At 52.7% G+C, this 19906-nt stretch overlaps 1 protein-coding gene, 21 non-coding genes and 1 pseudogene across 22 annotated transcripts; all 23 read left to right on the top strand.

Annotated features, from left to right (window-relative positions):
- The first annotated feature begins 110 nt into the window (after positions 1 to 110).
- LOC144131076 (5S ribosomal RNA) lies at positions 111 to 229 on the top strand. Its single transcript, XR_013314495.1, has one exon. It is a non-coding gene; the product is annotated as a 5S ribosomal RNA (ribosomal RNA).
- Positions 230 to 793: 564 nt separating this feature from the next.
- LOC144131075 (5S ribosomal RNA) lies at positions 794 to 912 on the top strand. Its single transcript, XR_013314494.1, has one exon. It is a non-coding gene; the product is annotated as a 5S ribosomal RNA (ribosomal RNA).
- A 564-nt stretch (positions 913 to 1476) lies between these two features.
- LOC144131074 (5S ribosomal RNA) lies at positions 1477 to 1595 on the top strand. Its single transcript, XR_013314493.1, has one exon. It is a non-coding gene; the product is annotated as a 5S ribosomal RNA (ribosomal RNA).
- A 563-nt stretch (positions 1596 to 2158) lies between these two features.
- LOC144131175 (5S ribosomal RNA) lies at positions 2159 to 2277 on the top strand. The gene has a single exon (XR_013314591.1). It is a non-coding gene; the product is annotated as a 5S ribosomal RNA (ribosomal RNA).
- Positions 2278 to 2840: 563 nt separating this feature from the next.
- LOC144131256 (5S ribosomal RNA) lies at positions 2841 to 2959 on the top strand. The gene has a single exon (XR_013314673.1). It is a non-coding gene; the product is annotated as a 5S ribosomal RNA (ribosomal RNA).
- A 563-nt stretch (positions 2960 to 3522) lies between these two features.
- On the top strand, positions 3523 to 3641 carry LOC144130515 (5S ribosomal RNA). The gene has a single exon (XR_013314126.1). It is a non-coding gene; the product is annotated as a 5S ribosomal RNA (ribosomal RNA).
- Positions 3642 to 4203: 562 nt separating this feature from the next.
- Positions 4204 to 4322, top strand: LOC144131207 (5S ribosomal RNA). The gene has a single exon (XR_013314621.1). It is a non-coding gene; the product is annotated as a 5S ribosomal RNA (ribosomal RNA).
- A 564-nt stretch (positions 4323 to 4886) lies between these two features.
- LOC144131174 (5S ribosomal RNA) lies at positions 4887 to 5005 on the top strand. The gene has a single exon (XR_013314590.1). It is a non-coding gene; the product is annotated as a 5S ribosomal RNA (ribosomal RNA).
- A 564-nt stretch (positions 5006 to 5569) lies between these two features.
- Positions 5570 to 5688, top strand: LOC144130537 (5S ribosomal RNA). Its single transcript, XR_013314147.1, has one exon. It is a non-coding gene; the product is annotated as a 5S ribosomal RNA (ribosomal RNA).
- A 563-nt stretch (positions 5689 to 6251) lies between these two features.
- Positions 6252 to 6370, top strand: LOC144131073 (5S ribosomal RNA). Its single transcript, XR_013314492.1, has one exon. It is a non-coding gene; the product is annotated as a 5S ribosomal RNA (ribosomal RNA).
- A 564-nt stretch (positions 6371 to 6934) lies between these two features.
- LOC144130526 (5S ribosomal RNA) lies at positions 6935 to 7053 on the top strand. The gene has a single exon (XR_013314137.1). It is a non-coding gene; the product is annotated as a 5S ribosomal RNA (ribosomal RNA).
- Positions 7054 to 7616: 563 nt separating this feature from the next.
- LOC144131173 (5S ribosomal RNA) lies at positions 7617 to 7735 on the top strand. Its single transcript, XR_013314589.1, has one exon. It is a non-coding gene; the product is annotated as a 5S ribosomal RNA (ribosomal RNA).
- A 564-nt stretch (positions 7736 to 8299) lies between these two features.
- On the top strand, positions 8300 to 8418 carry LOC144131072 (5S ribosomal RNA). The gene has a single exon (XR_013314491.1). It is a non-coding gene; the product is annotated as a 5S ribosomal RNA (ribosomal RNA).
- A 598-nt stretch (positions 8419 to 9016) lies between these two features.
- LOC144128165 (uncharacterized) lies at positions 9017 to 10630 on the top strand. Its single transcript, XM_077661270.1, has one exon. The coding sequence runs from the start codon at positions 9044 to 9046 to the stop codon at positions 10301 to 10303; it is 1260 nt and encodes a 419-aa protein (XP_077517396.1). The 5' UTR covers positions 9017 to 9043; the 3' UTR covers positions 10304 to 10630.
- Positions 10631 to 13885: 3255 nt separating this feature from the next.
- On the top strand, positions 13886 to 14004 carry LOC144130600 (5S ribosomal RNA; annotated as a pseudogene).
- A 564-nt stretch (positions 14005 to 14568) lies between these two features.
- On the top strand, positions 14569 to 14687 carry LOC144131104 (5S ribosomal RNA). The gene has a single exon (XR_013314521.1). It is a non-coding gene; the product is annotated as a 5S ribosomal RNA (ribosomal RNA).
- A 563-nt stretch (positions 14688 to 15250) lies between these two features.
- On the top strand, positions 15251 to 15369 carry LOC144131071 (5S ribosomal RNA). Its single transcript, XR_013314490.1, has one exon. It is a non-coding gene; the product is annotated as a 5S ribosomal RNA (ribosomal RNA).
- A 564-nt stretch (positions 15370 to 15933) lies between these two features.
- Positions 15934 to 16052, top strand: LOC144131103 (5S ribosomal RNA). Its single transcript, XR_013314520.1, has one exon. It is a non-coding gene; the product is annotated as a 5S ribosomal RNA (ribosomal RNA).
- Positions 16053 to 16615: 563 nt separating this feature from the next.
- LOC144131171 (5S ribosomal RNA) lies at positions 16616 to 16734 on the top strand. Its single transcript, XR_013314588.1, has one exon. It is a non-coding gene; the product is annotated as a 5S ribosomal RNA (ribosomal RNA).
- A 564-nt stretch (positions 16735 to 17298) lies between these two features.
- Positions 17299 to 17417, top strand: LOC144131102 (5S ribosomal RNA). Its single transcript, XR_013314519.1, has one exon. It is a non-coding gene; the product is annotated as a 5S ribosomal RNA (ribosomal RNA).
- A 563-nt stretch (positions 17418 to 17980) lies between these two features.
- On the top strand, positions 17981 to 18099 carry LOC144131203 (5S ribosomal RNA). Its single transcript, XR_013314620.1, has one exon. It is a non-coding gene; the product is annotated as a 5S ribosomal RNA (ribosomal RNA).
- Positions 18100 to 18662: 563 nt separating this feature from the next.
- LOC144131070 (5S ribosomal RNA) lies at positions 18663 to 18781 on the top strand. The gene has a single exon (XR_013314489.1). It is a non-coding gene; the product is annotated as a 5S ribosomal RNA (ribosomal RNA).
- Positions 18782 to 19344: 563 nt separating this feature from the next.
- On the top strand, positions 19345 to 19463 carry LOC144130784 (5S ribosomal RNA). Its single transcript, XR_013314213.1, has one exon. It is a non-coding gene; the product is annotated as a 5S ribosomal RNA (ribosomal RNA).
- Positions 19464 to 19906: the final 443 nt, after the last annotated feature.

The following is a 19906-nucleotide window of genomic DNA, read 5'->3' as shown; positions in this document are numbered from 1 at the left end:
AATTGCTCGCTCGGCGCCTGTTGCCACACTCGACGGAAGTATCTGTGCGAAGGTTTGCATCCGGGAGGGGCCGCACACAGTACATAAGCGCTTGAAACGCTGTGTCTCTCGCCATCGGCCATACCATGCTGAATACGCCGGTTCTCGTCCGATCACCGAAGCTAAGCAGCATTGGGCTCGGTCAGTACTTGGGAGGGAGACCACCTGGGAACACCGAGTGCTGATGGCACTTCTTTTGCATTTTTTTCGTCTCTATAACGCCTTTTTTTTCCCTCACAGTTATATAAGTGATCCAATACGCCTCAAGCAACTCTAGGAGGTGTCGTGATTTTTATATAAATAACAAATTCCCACTGGCAGCGTATACGTACGTGCGGACGCGATTCTCCGTGCGTGCTTGTGGCAAAACGGAAGCGACCGCTTGGCTTTCCGGCTCTCATTCTGACGTGTGCGTCGGCGTGTACAGTGCAGATTAAAATACGGCAACGCGCCGAGATAGTACGGAGGCCCAGTGTGCGCATAACAGTGCGCAGGAAAGCACAATTAGCGTTCATCGATATAGTCGACACGCATTCCCTACCCAGCCGATGCGCCAACAATACAGGCTTGCTCCCGTTGCTCTTTCGGTGCATGCCACAGTGCGTTACGATCGCCAGAACGGCTGATAAAAGTCCAGGGCACGTAATTGCTCGCTCGGCGCCTGTTGCCACACTCGACGGAAGTATCTGTGCGAAGGTTTGCATCCGGGAGGGGCCGCACACAGTACATAAGCGCTTGAAACGCTGTGTCTCTCGCCATCGGCCATACCATGCTGAATACGCCGGTTCTCGTCCGATCACCGAAGCTAAGCAGCATTGGGCTCGGTCAGTACTTGGGAGGGAGACCACCTGGGAACACCGAGTGCTGATGGCACTTCTTTTGCATTTTTTTCGTCTCTATAACGCCTTTTTTTTCCCTCACAGTTATATAAGTGATCCAATACGCCTCAAGCAACTCTAGGAGGTGTCGTGATTTTGTTATAAATACCAAATTCCCACTGGCAGCGTGTACGTACGTGCGGACGCGATTCTCCGTGCGTGCTTGTGGCAAAGCGGAAGCGACCGCTTGGCTTTCCGGCTCTCATTCTGACGTCTGCGTCGGCGTGTACAGTGCAGATTAAAATACGGCAACGCGCCGAGATAGTACGGAGGCCCAGTGTGCGCATAACAGTGCGCAGGAACGCACAATTAGCGTTCATCGATATAGTCGACACGCATTCCCTACCCAGCCGATGCGCCAACAATACAGGCTTGCTCCCGTTGCTCTTTCGGTGCATGCCACAGTGCGTTACGATCGCCAGAACGGCTGATAAAAGCCCAGGGCACGTAATTGCTCGCTCGGCGCCTGTTGCCACACTCGACGGAAGTATCTGTGCGAAGGTTTGCATCCGGGAGGGGCCGCACACAGTACATAAGCGCTTGAAACGCTGTGTCTCTCGCCATCGGCCATACCATGCTGAATACGCCGGTTCTCGTCCGATCACCGAAGCTAAGCAGCATTGGGCTCGGTCAGTACTTGGGAGGGAGACCACCTGGGAACACCGAGTGCTGATGGCACTTCTTTTGCATTTTTTTCGTCTCTATAACGCCTTTTTTTTCCCTCACAGTTATATAAGTGATCCAATACGCCTCAGGCAACTCTAGGAGGTGTCGTGATTTTGTTATAAATAACAAATTCCCACTGGCAGCGTCTACGTACGTGCGGACGCGAAACTCCGTGCGTGCTTGTGGCAAAACGGAAGCGACCGCTTGGCTTTCCGGCTCTCATTCTGACGTCTCTGTCGGCGTGTACAGTGCAGATTAAATACGGCAACGCGCCGAGATAGCACGGAGGCCCAGTGTGCGCATAACAGTGCGCAGGAACGCACAATTAGCGTTCATCGATATAGTCGACACGCATTCCCTACCCAGCCGATGCGCCAACAATACAGGCTTGCTCCCGTTGCTCTTTCGGTGCATGCCACAGTGCGTTACGATCGCCAGAACGGCTGATAAAAGCCCAGGGCACGTAACTGCTCGCTCGGCGCCTGTTGCCACACTCGACGGAAGTATCTGTGCGAAGGTTTGCATCCGGGAGGGGCCGCACACATTACATAAGCGCTTGAAACGCTGTGTCTCTCGCCATCGGCCAGACCATGCTGAATACGCCGGTTCTCGTCCGATCACCGAAGCTAAGCAGCATTGGGCTCGGTCAGTACTTGGGAGGGAGACCACCTGGGAACACCGAGTGCTGATGGCACTTCTTTTGCATTTTTTTCGTCTCTATAACGCCTTTTTTTTCCTCACAGTTATATAAGTGATCCAATACGCCTCAAGCAACTCTAGGAGGTGTCGTGATTTTGTTATAAATAACAAATTCCCACTGGCAGCGTATACGTACGTGCGGACGCGAAACTCCGTGCGTGCTTGTGGCAAAACGGAAGCGACCGCTTGGCTTTCCGGCTCTCATTCTGACGTGTGCGTCGGCGTGTACAGTGCAGATTAAAATACGGCAACGCGCCGAGATAGCACGGAGGCCCAGTGTGCGCATAACAGTGCGCATGAACGCACAATTAGCGTTCATCGATATAGTCGACACGCATTCCCTACCCAGCCGATGCGCCAACAATACAGGCTTGCTCCCGTTGCTCTTTCGGTGCATGCCACAGTGCGTTACGATCGCCAGAACGGCTGATAAAAGCCCAGGGCACGTAATTGCTCGCTCGGCGCCTGTTGCCACACTCGACGGAAGTATCTGTGCGAAGGTTTGCATCCGGGAGGGGCCGCACACAGTACATAAGCGCTTGAAACGCTGTGTCTCTCGCCATCGGCCATACCATGCTGAATACGCCGGCTCTCGTCCGATCACCGAAGCTAAGCAGCATTGGGCTCGGTCAGTACTTGGGAGGGAGACCACCTGGGAACACCGAGTGCTGATGGCACTTCTTTTGCATTTTTTTCGTCTCTATTACGCCTTTTTTTTCCTCACAGTTATATAAGTGATCCAATACGCCTCAAGCAACTCTAGGAGGTGTCGTGATTTTGTTATAAATAACAAATTCCCACTGGCAGCGTACACGTACGTGCGGACGCGAAACTCCGTGCGTGCTTGTGGCAAAACGGAAGCGACCGCTTGGCTTTCCGGCTCTCATTCTGACGTGTGCGTCGGCGTGTACAGTGCAGATTAAAATACGGCAACGCGCCGAGATAGCACGGAGGCCCAGTGTGCGCATAACAGTGCGCATGAACGCACAATTAGCGTTCATCGATATAGTCGACACGCATTCCCTACCCAGCCGATGCGCCAACAATACAGGCTTGCTCCCGCTGTTCTTTCGGTGCATGCCACAGTGCGTTACTATCGCCAGAACGGCTGAGAAAAGTCCAGGGCACGTAATTGCTCGCTCGGCGCCTGTTGCCACACTCGACGGAAGTATCTGTGCGAAGGTTTGCATCCGGGAGGGGCCGCACACGGTACATAAGCGCTTGAAACGCTGTGTCTCTCGCCATCGGCCATACCATGCTGAATACGCCGGTTCTCGTCCGATCACCGAAGCTAAGCAGCATTGGGCTCGGTCAGTACTTTGGAGAGAGACCACCTGGGAACACCGAGTGCTGATGGCACTTCTTTTGCATTTTTTTCGTCTCTATAACGCCTTTTTTTCCTCACAGTTATATAAGTGATCCAATACGCCACAAGCAACTCTAGGAGGTGTCGTGATTTTTATATAAATAACAAATTCCCACTGGCAGCGTATACGTACGTGCGGACGCGATTCTCCGTGCGTGCTTGTGGCAAAACGGAAGCGACCGCTTGGCTTTCCGGCTCTCATTCTGACGTCTGCGTCGGCGTGTACAGTGCAGATTAAAATACGGCAACGCGCCGAGATAGTACGGAGGCCCAGTGTGCGCATAACAGTGCGCAGGAAAGCACAATTAGCGTTCATCGATATAGTCGACACGCATTCCCTACCCAGCCGATGCGCCAACAATACAGGCTTGCTCCCGTTGCTCTTTCGGTGCATGCCACAGTGCGTTACGATCGCCAGAACGGCTGATAAAAGCCCAGGGCACGTAATTGCTCGCTCGGCGCCTGTTGCCACACTCGACGGAAGTATCTGTGCGAAGGTTTGCATCCGGGAGGGGCCGCACACAGTACATAAGCGCTTGAAACGCTGTGTCTCTCGCCATCGGCCATACCATGCTGAATACGCCGGTTCTCGTCCGATCACCGAAGCTAACCAGCATTGGGCTCGGTCAGTACTTGGGAGGGAGACCACCTGGGAACACCGAGTGCTGATGGCACTTCTTTTGCATTTTTTTCGTCTCTATAACGCCTTTTTTTTTCCTCACAGTTATATAAGTGATCCAATACGCCTCAAGCAACTCTAGGAGGTGTCGTGATTTTGTTATAAATAACAAATTCCCACTGGCAGCGTCTACGTACGTGCGGACGCGAAACTCCGTGCGTGCTTGTGGCAAAACGGAAGCGGCCGCTTGGCTTTCCGGCTCTCATTCTGACGTCTCTGTCGGCGTGTACAGTGCAGATTAAAATACGGCAACGCGCCGAGATAGCACGGAGGCCCAGTGTGCGCATAACAGTGCGCAGGAACGCACAATTAGCGTTCATCGATATAGTCGACACGCATTCCCTACCCAGCCGATGCGCCAACAATACAGGCTTGCTCCCGTTGCTCTTTCGGTGCATGCCACAGTGCGTTACGATCGCCAGAACGGCTGATAAAAGCCCAGGGCACGTAACTGCTCGCTCGGCGCCTGTTGCCACACTCGACGGAAGTATCTGTGCGAAGGTTTGCATCCGGGAGGGGCCGCACACATTACATAAGCGCTTGAAACGCTGTGTCTCTCGCCATCGGCCAGACCATGCTGAATACGCCGGTTCTCGTCCGATCACCGAAGCTAAGCAGCATTGGGCTCGGTCAGTACTTGGGAGGGAGACCACCTGGGAACACCGAGTGCTGATGGCACTTCTTTTGCATTTTTTTCGTCTCTATAACGCCTTTTTTTTTCCTCACAGTTATATAAGTGATCCAATACGCCTCAAGCAACTCTAGGAGGTGTCGTGATTTTGTTATAAATAACAAATTCCCACTGGCAGCGTATACGTACGTGCGGACGCGAAACTCCGTGCGTGCTTGTGGCAAAACGGAAGCGACCGCTTGGCTTTCCGGCTCTCATTCTGACGTGTGCGTCGGCGTGTACAGTGCAGATTAAAATACGGCAACGCGCCGAGATAGCACGGAGGCCCAGTGTGCGCATAACAGTGCGCATGAACGCACAATTAGCGTTCATCGATATAGTCGACACGCATTCCCTACCCAGCCGATGCGCCAACAATACAGGCTTGCTCCCGCTGTTCTTTCGGTGCATGCCACACTGCGTTACTATCGCCAGAACGGCTGAGAAAAGTCCAGGGCACGTAATTGCTCGCTCGGCGCCTGTTGCCACACTCGACGGAAGTATCTGTGCGAAGGTTTGCATCCGGGAGGGGCCGCACACGGTACATAAGCGCTTGAAACGCTGTGTCTCTCGCCATCGGCCATACCATGCTGAATACGCCGGTTCTCGTCCGATCACCGAAGCTAAGCAGCATTGGGCTCGGTCAGTACTTTGGATGGAGACCACCTGGGAACACCGAGTGCTGATGGCACTTCTTTTGCATTTTTTTCGTCTCTATAACGCCTTTTTTTTACTCACAGTTATATAAGTGATCCAATACGCCTCAAGCAACTCTAGGAGGTGTCGTGATTTTGTTATAAATAACAAATTCCCACTGGCAGCGTACACGTACGTGCGGACGCGAAACTCCGTGCGTGCTTGTGGCAAAACGGAAGCGACCGCTTGGCTTTCCGGCTCTCATTCTGACGTGTGCGTCGGCGTGTACAGTGCAGATTAAAATACGGCAACGCGCCGAGATAGCACGGAGGCCCAGTGTGCGCATAACAGTGCGCAGGAACGCACAATTAGCGTTCATCGATATAGTCGACACGCATTCCCTACCCAGCCGATGCGCCAACAATACAGGCTTGCTCCCGTTGCTCTTTCGGTGCATGCCACAGTGCGTTACGATCGCCAGAACGGCTGATAAAAGCCCAGGGCACGTAATTGCTCGCTCGGCGCCTGTTGCCACACTCGACGGAAGTATCTGTGCGAAGGTTTGCATCCGGGAGGGGCCGCACACAGTACATAAGCGCTTGAAACGCTGTGTCTCTCGCCATCGGCCATACCATGCTGAATACGCCGGTTCTCGTCCGATCACCGAAGCTAAGCAGCATTGGGCTCGGTCAGTACTTGGGAGGGAGACCACCTGGGAACACCGAGTGCTGATGGCACTTCTTTTGCATTTTTTTCGTCTCTATAACGCCTTTTTTTTTCCTCACAGTTATATAAGTGATCCAATACGCCTCAAGCAACTCTAGGAGGTGTCGTGATTTTGTTATAAATAACAAATTCCCACTGGCAGCGTGTACGTACGTGCGGAGGCGATTCTCCGTGCGTGCTTGTGGCAAAGCGGAAGCGACCGCTTGGCTTTCCGGCTCTCATTCTGACGTCTGCGTCGGCGTGTACAGTGCAGATTAAAATACGGCAACGCGCCGAGATAGTACGGAGGCCCAGTGTGCGCATAACAGTGCGCAGGAACGCACAATTAGCGTTCATCGATATAGTCGACACGCATTCCCTACCCAGCCGATGCGCCAACAATACAGGCTTGCTCCCGTTGCTCTTTCGGTGCAAGCCACAGTGCGTTACGATCGCCAGAACGGCTGATAAAAGCCCAGGGCACGTAATTGCTCGCTCGGCGCCTGTTGCCACACTCGACGGAAGTATCTGTGCGAAGGTTTGCATCCGGGAGGGGCCGCACACAGTACATAAGCGCTTGAAACGCTGTGTCTCTCGCCATCGGCCATACCATGCTGAATACGCCGGTTCTCGTCCGATCACCGAAGCTAAGCAGCATTGGCCTCGGTCAGTACTTGGGAGGGAGACCACCTGGGAAAGCCGAGTGCTGATGGCACTTCTTTTGCATTTTTTTCGTCTCTATAACGCCTTTTTTTTCCCTCACAGTTATATAAGTGATCCAATACGCCTCAAGCAACTCTAGGAGGTGTCGTGATTTTGTTATAAATAACAAATTCCCACTGGCAGCGTCTACGTACGTGCGGACGCGAAACTCCGTGCGTGCTTGTGGCAAAACGGAAGCGACCGCTTGGCTTTCCGGCTCTCATTCTGACGTCTCTGTCGGCGTGTACAGTGCAGATTAAATACGGCAACGCGCCGAGATAGCACGGAGGCCCAGTGTGCGCATAACAGTGCGCAGGAACGCACAATTAGCGTTCATCGATATAGTCGACACGCATTCCCTACCCAGCCGATGCGCCAACAATACAGGCTTGCTCCCGTTGCTCTTTCGGTGCATGCCACAGTGCGTTACGATCGCCAGAACGGCTGATAAAAGCCCAGGGCACGTAATTGCTCGCTCGGCGCCTGTTGCCACACTCGACGGAAGTATCTGTGCGAAGGTTTGCATCCGGGAGGGGCCGCACACATTACATAAGCGCTTGAAACGCTGTGTCTCTCGCCATCGGCCAGACCATGCTGAATACGCCGGTTCTCGTCCGATCACCGAAGCTAAGCAGCATTGGGCTCGGTCAGTACTTGGGAGGGAGACCACCTGGGAACACCGAGTGCTGATGGCACTTCTTTTGCATTTTTTTCGTCTCTATAACGCCTTTTTTTTTCCTCACAGTTATATAAGTGATCCAATACGCCTCAAGCAACTCTAGGAGGTGTCGTGATTTTGTTATAAATAACAAATTCCCACTGGCAGCGTGTACGTACGTGCGGACGCGATTCTCCGTGCGTGCTTGTGGCAAAGCGGAAGCGACCGCTTGGCTTTCCGGCTCTCATTCTGACGTCTGCGTCGGCGTGTACAGTGCAGATTAAAATACGGCAACGCGCCGAGATAGTACGGAGGCCCAGTGTGCGCATAACAGTGCGCAGGAACGCACAATTAGCGTTCATCGATATAGTCGACACGCATTCCCTACCCAGCCGATGCGCCAACAATACAGGCTTGCTCCCGTTGCTCTTTCGGTGCATGCCACAGTGCGTTACGATCGCCAGAACGGCTGATAAAAGCCCAGGGCACGTAATTGCTCGCTCGGCGCCTGTTGCCACACTCGACGGAAGTATCTGTGCGAAGGTTTGCATCCGGGAGGGGCCGCACACAGTACATAAGCGCTTGAAACGCTGTGTCTCTCGCCATCGGCCATACCATGCTGAATACGCCGGTTCTCGTCCGATCACCGAAGCTAAGCAGCATTGGGCTCGGTCAGTACTTGGGAGGGAGACCACCTGGGAACACCGAGTGCTGATGGCACTTCTTTTGCATTTTTTTCGTCTCTATAACGCCTTTTTTTCCCTCACAGTTATATAAGTGATCCAATACGCCTCAAGCAACTCTAGGAGGTGTCGTGATTTTGTTATAAATAACAAATTCCCACTGGCAGCGTCTACGTACGTGCGGACGCGAAACTCCGTGCGTGCTTGTGGCAAAACGGAAGCGACCGCTTGGCTTTCCGGCTCTCATTCTGACGTGTGCGTCGGCGTGTACAGTGCAGATTAAAATACGGCAACGCGCCGAGATAGTACGGAGGCCCAGTGTGCGCATAACAGTGCGCAGGAACGCACAATTAGCGTTCATCGATATAGTCGACACGCATTCCCTACCCAGCCGATGCGCCAACAATACAGGCTTGCTCCCGTTGCTCTTTCGGTGCATGCCACAGTGCGTTACGATCGCCAGAACGGCTGATAAAAGCCCAGGGCACGTAACTGCTCGCTCGGCGCCTGTTGCCACACTCGACGGAAGTATCTGTGCAAAGGTTTGCATCCGGGAGGGGCCGCACACGGCACATAAGCGCTTCGAAACGCTATGTGTCACGCCATCGGCCATACCATGCTCATTCCCACTTCCGGCCACCGAGCGTGACGGACGCGGGATCATGAGCTCCGGCGGAGCGGCGATTGCGGCCCTTGCTGGCCGCGGAAACAGGCTTGTTGCCGACGCAGATAAGGACTACGAGATTGTTCTGCCTACTCTGCCAACAGGACGTGTTGTGTTTAACACGGTGTTTCTGCATGGTGACGTGCGAGCGAGGCCCTACCGGGTGGAAGATTTTCGGGACGCCCTCGCCAACGCTGGTGCGCTCCCCGACGTCGTGGCGTTGGGGGCGTATCAGATAAATCATGTGTGGGCGGTGACGCTCAGCAGTGCTGAAGCCACGAAAAAGCTTGCTGCATTGAAGGAGCTACAAGTGAAAGGACGCCGGTGCATCATTTTCGACCCGGAGGATCAGCAGGTTAAGCTGCGCCTGCATTGGATGCTGCACGGTGTGGCTGACGAAGACATCAGGACTGCTTTCGCGGCGTTCGGAAACGTGACGGAGGTGACGCGGGAGCGTTGGCGCGTCCAAGGGATGAAGGAGAAAGGCTCAACCACCAGGACCGTGCTACTCAAGTTGAAGCCTGGAATGAAGGTGGATGATTTGCCGCACCAGTTGCGAGTAGCCGGTGAGCTGGCCCTCGTGGTTGTGCCCGGGCGACCGATGCAGTGCTTGCGTTGTCACGGCACGGGCCACGTTCGCCGAGATTGCAAGGTTCCCAGGTGTTCCCAGTGCAGGCGCTATGGACACACGGACGCGGACTGCGTCCGTACCTACGCGTCGGCTACCGGTCTCGGAAAGGCGAACGACACCGTGGAACTCATGGACGTCGCCGAGGCGGAGGAAGCAGCGACTGGCACGGACGAGGCGGGCAAGCCGCCTTCGACGCTTGCCACGTGTGTGAGCTCCGAGGATAGCACCAAGGCGGCCGACGAACCAGCGAGCCAACCGCCGACGGTAGACTGCCCCCGCTTTGCTAACGAGACGTCAGGGAACGGGGCCTGCCCAACAGAGCCTGAGGACGTCGAGGCAAAAGAGCCGAGCGAGGACATCCACGAGAAGAGCGGCGCCCGTGCAACTAGCGTCACGCCCCCCGTCACCACACCGGCGAAGCGTCCCCACGACCAGACCAGCCCCGAAGGGGACAAGGTGGTAGCGCCCGGCGTCGAGGAACCCCCTGCAAAGACGGCTCAATCCCGGCGTCCGAAGTTACGGCCGCGCCCAAACCTTTCGGATGACAAGCGTTCCGGCGGCAAGGTACTCCTCGAGCAGGCCGATGTTCTTCTGCCGGATGATACCGGCGGCAACAGTGGCGTCTAGCCGCGCGCTAGACGTGGGAGGTAAGCGCCATGCTGTTGGGTCCTTTCCTTTTAAATTAAAATGGCTCCCGCCTCTCCCTTTAAAGTCGCTACGCTGAATGTACGAGGCCTGGCGACTAGGAAAAAACAAGGTCAGGTGTATCGACTTATTACGGAGCGCGAGATAGATGTATTGGCCGTGCAAGAGACGAAAGTGGACGGCAACGAAGGAACCGACAGCATGGTGCTGCGTTTCACGACTAGATTTTTTGCTGTCGTCAGTCATGCAGTGGGGACATCTGCTGGTTGCGTGCTCTTTGTAAAGAAGATCCCGGGGCTAGAGGTGCAAGCATATTGTTCGTGTGTGTCTGGCCGGTGTATTGTCCTTGACTTTGCCCTGAATAGCATTGAGTGGCGCATTGTTGTCGTGTATGCACCGAATGGGGTAGAGGAAAGAGTTGCTTTTTTCCAAAGCCTCCTAGAACGCGTTTGCACGGAAAGGCAGCTCATCGTCTTAGGTGACTTCAATTGTGTCCTAAATGCTCGCGATAAGTCAAGCATCCGGGGGTTTCGAGACAGGAGCACTGAAGTGTTGATCAGAATTATTGATAACGGAAACCTCGAAGATGTGGCTGAATGTCTTGAGGGTGCGCGGGCAGTGAAGTTCACCCATTTTCAGGGCTCAAGCCATGCACGGCTGGACCGCATTTATACATCAGTTGACCTTGCCCCTGTATGCAGCCAGTACGAAGTTGTGGGAGTGTCCTTCTCAGACCACTGTTTAGTTGAGTGCTGCCTCGGAAGTGTCAATCGAAGCAAGGCATTTTCATGGGAAATGTGGAAGCTAAACAACACGCTTCTTCGCGACGATGTCTACTACCGAGCAGTAAAGGATGAAATAGGAAAAATAAACCCGTGCAAGAACCTGAAGATATGGCAGCAGTGGGAGTTAAGCAAAGAATCTTTAAAAATCAAAGCAATAGAAAGGGCCACTTGTATACGGTATAAGGAAAAACAAGACGAAGCTGAGTTCAAGGCACTACTGGAAACGTTGCTGAAGCAGGAATGCAAGGCGCCTGGGAAATGGATTGAAGATGTCAGGAAAACCAAGCAAAAGATAGAACTCATGGAAGAACGGCGTTATCGCGGAGCACTGGTGAGGGCGAGGGCGGAAGACACAGCTGCTGGCGAAGCGCCATCAAAACGTGCTCTCGGTTTAGAAAAAGCCTACGCTGAAAGTAATCATATCGATAAAATAGAATGGGGGGGTATCTTATCGGCAGACAATGACCACATCGAAGCAGCCTTTACACAATTCTACCAGAGGCTTTTTTCGTGGCATCCGGCAGACGCAGTTGCATTTAAGCATCAGTTTCTTGGTGCAATGCCACGGCTGGACGAAGAAAGGAAAAAGAAAATGGAACTAGAAATAACTGAAAACGAAGTAGGGCGTGCGATAGATGAATTAAACCTCGGAAAATCACCAGGACCAGATGGATTCAGTGCGGCATTTTATAAAGAATTTAAGCATGAAATTGCCCCGGTGCTATGTAGAATGTTTAACGAAGCCTATGGAATAAACTTTTTGCCTCCGTCTTTTGGGACCTCCCATACGGTACTCATACCGAAAACTGATGATATAGAGAAATTAAAATCTGTTACCGCATATCGACCGATAGCACTCACTAATGTCGACTACAAAATTTTTATGAAGGTATTGGCGCGAAGACTACAGACAGTGATAAAGGAAATTGTTGGACCCCACCAGACATGTGGAATAAAAGGGCGATCAATTTTTTCCAACATTCACAAAGCACGCAGTGTACTTGAAACCTGCGATGCAATTAATGGGCGGGTGGCCATGCTTCAGATTGATCTCGAAAAAGCTTTTGATTGTGTTTCTCATGAAATCTTGTTTTCCGTTTTAGACCATGTGAATGTCGGTTCAGTTATCCGCAAGGGTGTAGCCATGGCGTATCGAAACTGCACGACAAGATTGATTGTTAACAAGTGCTTGGGGGCCCCCATTAGCGTGCAGCGTTCGGTGCGTCAGGGCTGCCCCCTCAGCCCTCTCTTATTTTGTATTTACATCGAAACACTGTGTAGGAAAATATTAGAAGACAATAGTATTAATGGCTTTAGGTTGCAAGCTGCTGAAGTTAAGCTGTTGGCGTATGCTGACGACGTTGCTGTATTCACGGTTGATCAGGAGAGCATAAGCGAAGCTGTCGGGTGTGTACGCGAGTTCAGCGAAGTCACCGGTAGCGGGGTTAATTGGTCCAAATGCCTCGGACTCTGGCATGGATGGTGGCCATCCCACCCGGACCATTTTGCCAACGTACCGTGGACGACGACACCGGGCAAGTATTTGGGCGTTCCGCTCGATGCTTATCGTGAAAGCGAGGAGTATTGGAAACAGCAAACGAAAGAAGCACGTGACAGAGCTGGAAAATGGAAAGGCACCAACCTCTCCATTTTCGCCAGAGCTACAGTCTGCAACCTGTTTTTTATTAGCAAGCTCTGGTATGTGATGCAGGTTTTGCATTGCTCTCGGGTGCACATTCAGAAGTTACACCGGATTTTTGCCGTCTTTATATGGGCTTCCGAATGGGAACGTTGCAGCAGAACGAACCTGTTCCGGCGGGTAAAAGACGGGGGGTTGGGGCTAGGGCACCTCTTTTTAAGGCAGCTGGTGAACCGTTTTTTGTTTTTTCGCGACGTCTCAGACCCGTTCTTGCGCACCGTGTGCCAGGTCAGGCTGCGGCGTTTGCTGCCCGAGTTTGTTGTTACCACAGAAGAGCTCTCGGGTGGAATTTTTGGTTACTACAAAGAGATTGTAGCAAGTGTTAGGTTTCTTTCAGCGCGTTTTTCTAGCGATTATTTGTATAAAACTAAAAGAAAGAAGTTGTACCATGATCTTTGTGATATTGTTTTCCCAGAGCCTATGTACAGGGCCTTGTACAGTGGAGGTCCTGGAGCTGATGTTTTAAAAAGGGTAAAGAAAATGCAGGTGCCACCAGGAGTAAAGACCTTCTTTTTTAAATTACACACCGGGACACTCCCAGTTAAAAAGTTTTGGGAAGGAAAGGATTTCTTTTTACCGTGGGGATCGAACTGCTTAATTTGTAAACAGCCCGAAACAATAGACCATGTTTTTTTGCATTGCTGGGAAGGGGTTTATTTTTGGGATGTGTTACAAAGGACAATAAAGAAAGAGCTACCACTTGACGCGCAGGGAATTCGTTATTTAAGCACAGACAATGAGGATGGGGTACCATTTGATCTCATAATGCTCTTGGGCCTCCACAGTATATGGCGCTCCAGAATGGCAGGCTATTATTGTGACAAAGACGCACGACCTGCCCGCATTTATTTTCGGGAAAGAATGGACTGCTTTCTGGCCATCCAGAAAGCAACTGCGGAGCCTCCCGAGTGGCTCTCGAGGCTAGAGCCGCTCTGTAGGCTTCGTGAATTTTAGTATGACGAAGCCAGACTCATGATGGCTGACCACGACAGTGTCGTATGTACATAGCGTTTTGTGTGTTTTTTGTTGAGTGTTTTTTGTGTAAATGTTATGTGTCGCAGCCAGGCAATAAAGAAAAAAAAAATCGGCCATACCATGCTGAATACGCCGGTTCTCGTCCGATCACCGAAGCTAAGCAGCATTGGGCTCGGTCAGTATTTGGGAGGGAGACCACCTGGGAACACCGAGTGCTGATGGCACTTCTTTTGCATTTTTTTCGTCTCTATAACGCCTTTTTTTTTCCTCACAGTTATATAAGTGATCCAATACGCCTCAAGCAACTCTAGGAGGTGTCGTGATTTTGTTATAAATAACAAATTCCCACTGGCAGCGTATACGTACGTGCGGACGCGAAACTCCGTGCGTGCTTGTGGCAAAACGGAAGCGACCGCTTGGCTTTCCGGCTCTCATTCTGACGTGTGCGTCGGCGTGTACAGTGCAGATTAAAATACGGCAACGCGCCGAGATAGCACGGAGGCCCAGTGTGCGCATAACAGTGCGCAGGAAAGCACAATTAGCGTTCATCGATATAGTCGACACGCATTCCCTACCCAGCCGATGCGCCAACAATACAGGCTTGCTCCCGTTGCTCTTTCGGTGCATGCCACAGTGCGTTACGATCGCCAGAACGGCTGAGAAAAGTCCAGGGCACGTAATTGCTCGCTCGGCGCCTGTTGCCACACTCGACGGAAGTATCTGTGCGAAGGTTTGCATCCGGGAGGGGCCGCACACGGTACATAAGCGCTTGAAACGCTGTGTCTCTCGCCATCGGCCATACCATGCTGAATACGCCGGTTCTCGTCCGATCACCGAAGCTAAGCAGCATTGGGCTCGGTCAGTACTTTGGAGGGAGACCACCTGGGAACACCGAGTGCTGATGGCACTTCTTTTGCATTTTTTTCGTCTCTATAACGCCTTTTTTTTCCTCACAGTTATATAAGTGATCCAATACGCCACAAGCAACTCTAGGAGGTGTCGTGATTTTGTTATAAATAACAAATTCCCACTGGCAGCGTATACGTACGTGCGGACGCGATTCTCCGTGCGTGCTTGTGGCAAAACGGAAGCGACCGCTTGGCTTTCCGGCTCTCATTCTGACGTCTGCGTCGGCGTGTACAGTGCAGATTAAAATACGGCAACGCGCCGAGATAGTACGGAGGCCCAGTGTGCGCATAACAGTGCGCAGGAAAGCACAATTAGCGTTCATCGATATAGTCGACACGCATTCCCTACCCAGCCGATGCGCCAACAATACAGGCTTGCTCCCGTTGCTCTTTCGGTGCATGCCACAGTGCGTTACGATCGCCAGAACGGCTGATAAAAGCCCAGGGCACGTAATTGCTCGCTCGGCGCCTGTTGCCACACTCGACGGAAGTATCTGTGCGAAGGTTTGCATCCGGGAGGGGCCGCACACAGTACATAAGCGCTTGAAACGCTGTGTCTCTCGCCATCGGCCATACCATGCTGAATACGCCGGTTCTCGTCCGATCACCGAAGCTAAGCAGCATTGGGCTCGGTCAGTACTTGGGAGGGAGACCACCTGGGAACACCGAGTGCTGATGGCACTTCTTTTGCATTTTTTTCGTCTCTATAACGCCTTTTTTTTCTCTCACAGTTATATAAGTGATCCAATCCGCCTCAAGCAACTCTAGGAGGTGTCGTGATTTTGTTATAAATAACAAATTCCCACTGGCAGCGTCTACGTACGTGCGGACGCGAAACTCCGTGCGTGCTTGTGGCAAAACGGAAGCGACCGCTTGGCTTTCCGGCTCTCATTCTGACGTGTGCGTCGGCGTGTACAGTGCAGATTAAAATACGGCAACGCGCCGAGATAGCACGGAGGCCCAGTGTGCGCATAACAGTGCGCAGGAACGCACAATTAGCGTTCATCGATATAGTCGACACGCATTCCCTACCCAGCCGATGCGCCAACAATACAGGCTTGCTCCCGTTGCTCTTTCGGTGCATGCCACAGTGCGTTACGATCGCCAGAACGGCTGATAAAAGCCCAGGGCACGTAATTGCTCGCTCGGCGCCTGTTGCCACACTCGACGGAAGTATCTGTGCGAAGGTTTGCATCCGGGAGGGGCCGCACACAGTACATAAGCGCTTGAAACGCTGTGTCTCTCGCCATCGGCCATACCATGCTGAATACGCCGGTTCTCGTCCGATCACCGAAGCTAAGCAGCATTGGGCTCGGTCAGTACTTTGGAGGGAGACCACCTGGGAACACCGAGTGCTGATGGCACTTCTTTTGCATTTTTTTCGTCTCTATAACGCCTTTTTTTTCCTCACAGTTATATAAGTGATCCAATACGCCACAAGCAACTCTAGGAGGTGTCGTGATTTTGTTATAAATAACAAATTCCCACTGGCAGCGTATACGTACGTGCGGACGCGATTCTCCGTGCGTGCTTGTGGCAAAACGGAAGCGACCGCTTGGCTTTCCGGCTCTCATTCTGACGTCTGCGTCGGCGTGTACAGTGCAGATTAAAATACGGCAACGCGCCGAGATAGTACGGAGGCCCAGTGTGCGCATAACAGTGCGCAGGAAAGCACAATTAGCGTTCATCGATATAGTCGACACGCATTCCCTACCCAGCCGATGCGCCAACAATACAGGCTTGCTCCCGTTGCTCTTTCGGTGCATGCCACAGTGCGTTACGATCGCCAGAACGGCTGATAAAAGCCCAGGGCACGTAACTGCTCGCTCGGCGCCTGTTGCCACACTCGACGGAAGTATCTGTGCGAAGGTTTGCATCCGGGAGGGGCCGCACACATTACATAAGCGCTTGAAACGCTGTGTCTCTCGCCATCGGCCAGACCATGCTGAATACGCCGGTTCTCGTCCGATCACCGAAGCTAAGCAGCATTGGGCTCGGTCAGTACTTGGGAGGGAGACCACCTGGGAACACCGAGTGCTGATGGCACTTCTTTTGCATTTTTTTCGTCTCTATAACGCCTTTTTTTTTCCTCACAGTTATATAAGTGATCCAATACGCCGCAAGCAACTCTAGGAGGTGTCGTGATTTTGTTATAAATAACAAATTCCCACTGGCAGCGTATACGTACGTGCGGACGCGAAACTCCGCGCGTGCTTGTGGCAAAACGGAAGCGACCGCTTGGCTTTCCGGCTCTCATTCTGACGTGTGCGTCGGCGTGTACAGTGCAGATTAAAATACGGCAACGCGCCGAGATAGCACGGAGGCCCAGTGTGCGCATAACAGTGCGCATGAACGCACAATTAGCGTTCATCGATATAGTCGACACGCATTCCCTACCCAGCCGATGCGCCAACAATACAGGCTTGCTCCCGCTGTTCTTTCGGTGCATGCCACAGTGCGTTACTATCGCCAGAACGGCTGAGAAAAGTCCAGGGCACGTAATTGCTCGCTCGGCGCCTGTTGCCACACTCGACGGAAGTATCTGTGCGAAGGTTTGCATCCGGGAGGGGCCGCACACGGTACATAAGCGCTTGAAACGCTGTGTCTCTCGCCATCGGCCATACCATGCTGAATACGCCGGTTCTCGTCCGATCACCGAAGCTAAGCAGCATTGGGCTCGGTCAGTACTTTGGAGGGAGACCACCTGGGAACACCGAGTGCTGATGGCACTTCTTTTGCATTTTTTTCGTCTCTATAACGCCTTTTTTTTCCTCACAGTTATATAAGTGATCCAATACGCCACAAGCAACTCTAGGAGGTGTCGTGATTTTGTTATAAATAACAAATTCCCACTGGCAGCGTATACGTACGTGCGGACGCGATTCTCCGTGCGTGCTTGTGGCAAAACGGAAGCGACCGCTTGGCTTTCCGGCTCTCATTCTGACGTCTGCGTCGGCGTGTACAGTGCAGATTAAAATACGGCAACGCGCCGAGATAGTACGGAGGCCCAGTGTGCGCATAACAGTGCGCAGGAAAGCACAATTAGCGTTCATCGATATAGTCGACACGCATTCCCTACCCAGCCGATGCGCCAACAATACAGGCTTGCTCCCGTTGCTCTTTCGGTGCATGCCACAGTGCGTTACGATCGCCAGAACGGCTGATAAAAGCCCAGGGCACGTAATTGCTCGCTCGGCGCCTGTTGCCACACTCGACGGAAGTATCTGTGCGAAGGTTTGCATCCGGGAGGGGCCGCACACAGTACATAAGCGCTTGAAACGCTGTGTCTCTCGCCATCGGCCATACCATGCTGAATACGCCGGTTCTCGTCCGATCACCGAAGCTAACCAGCATTGGGCTCGGTCAGTACTTGGGAGGGAGACCACCTGGGAACACCGAGTGCTGATGGCACTTCTTTTGCATTTTTTTCGTCTCTATAACGCCTTTTTTTTCTCTCACAGTTATATAAGTGATCCAATACGCCTCAAGCAACTCTAGGAGGTGTCGTGATTTTGTTATAAATAACAAATTCCCACTGGCAGCGTCTACGTACGTGCGGACGCGAAACTCCGTGCGTGCTTGTGGCAAAACGGAAGCGACCGCTTGGCTTTCCGGCTCTCATTCTGACGTCTCTGTCGGCGTGTACAGTGCAGATTAAATACGGCAACGCGCCGAGATAGCACGGAGGCCCAGTGTGCGCATAACAGTGCGCAGGAACGCACAATTAGCGTTCATCGATATAGTCGACACGCATTCCCTACCCAGCCGATGCGCCAACAATACAGGCTTGCTCCCGTTGCTCTTTCGGTGCATGCCACAGTGCGTTACGATCCCCAGAACGGCTGATAAAAGCCCAGGGCACGTAATTGCTCGCTCGGCGCCTGTTGCCACACTCGACGGAAGTATCTGTGCGAAGGTTTGCATCCGGGAGGGGCCGCACACAGTACATAAGCGCTTGAAACGCTGTGTCTCTCGCCATCGGCCATACCATGCTGAATACGCCGGTTCTCGTCCGATCACCGAAGCTAAGCAGCATTGGGCTCGGTCAGTACTTGGGAGGGAGACCACCTGGGAACACCGAGTGCTGATGGCACTTCTTTTGCATTTTTTTCGTCTCTATTACGCCTTTTTTTCCCTCACAGTTATATAAGTGATCCAATACGCCTCAAGCAACTCTAGGAGGTGTCGTGATTTTGTTATAAATAACAAATTCCCACTGGCAGCGTACACGTACGTGCGGACGCGAAACTCCGTGCGTGCTTGTGGCAAAACGGAAGCGACCGCTTGGCTTTCCGGCTCTCATTCTGACGTGTGCGTCGGCGTGTACAGTGCAGATTAAAATACGGCAACGCGCCGAGATAGCACGGAGGCCCAGTGTGCGCATAACAGTGCGCAGGAACGCACAATTAGCGTTCATCGATATAGTCGACACGCATTCCCTACCCAGCCGATGCGCCAACAATACAGGCTTGCTCCCGTTGCTCTTTCGGTGCATGCCACAGTGCGTTACGATCGCCAGAACGGCTGATAAAAGCCCAGGGCACGTAATTGCTCGCTCGGCGCCTGTTGCCACACTCGACGGAAGTATCTGTGCGAAGGTTTGCATCCGGGAGGGGCCGCACACAGTACATAAGCGCTTGAAACGCTGAGTCTCTCGCCATCGGCCATACCATGCTGAATACACCGGTTCTCGTCCGATCACCGAAGCTAAGCAGCATTGGGCTCGGTCAGTACTTTGGAGGGAGACCACCTGGGAACACCGAGTGCTGATGGCACTTCTTTTGCATTTTTTTCGTCTCTATAACGCCTTTTTTTTCCTCACAGTTATATAAGTGATCCAATACGCCACAAGCAACTCTAGGAGGTGTCGTGATTTTGTTATAAATAACAAATTCCCACTGGCAGCGTATACGTACGTGCGGACGCGATTCTCCGTGCGTGCTTGTGGCAAAACGGAAGCGACCGCTTGGCTTTCCGGCTCTCATTCTGACGTCTGCGTCGGCGTGTACAGTGCAGATTAAAATACGGCAACGCGCCGAGATAGTACGGAGGCCCAGTGTGCGCATAACAGTGCGCAGGAACGCACAATTAGCGTTCATCGATATAGTCGACACGCATTCCCTACCCAGCCGATGCGCCAACAATACAGGCTTGCTCCCGTTGCTCTTTCGGTGCATGCCACAGTGCGTTACGATCGCCAGAACGGCTGATAAAAGCC

This window comes from Amblyomma americanum, chromosome 4 (genome assembly GCF_052857255.1).
Source record: "Amblyomma americanum isolate KBUSLIRL-KWMA chromosome 4, ASM5285725v1, whole genome shotgun sequence".
NCBI classification, from domain to species: domain Eukaryota; kingdom Metazoa; phylum Arthropoda; class Arachnida; order Ixodida; family Ixodidae; genus Amblyomma; species Amblyomma americanum.
This window is presented reverse-complemented; position numbering and strand designations above follow the sequence as displayed.

Bases quoted from the DNA above. Each gene is read 5' to 3' on its own strand.
- LOC144128165 (XM_077661270.1), top strand. From the start codon at position 9,044: ATGAGCTCCGGCGGAGCGGCGATTGCGGCCCTTGCTGGCCGCGGAAAC.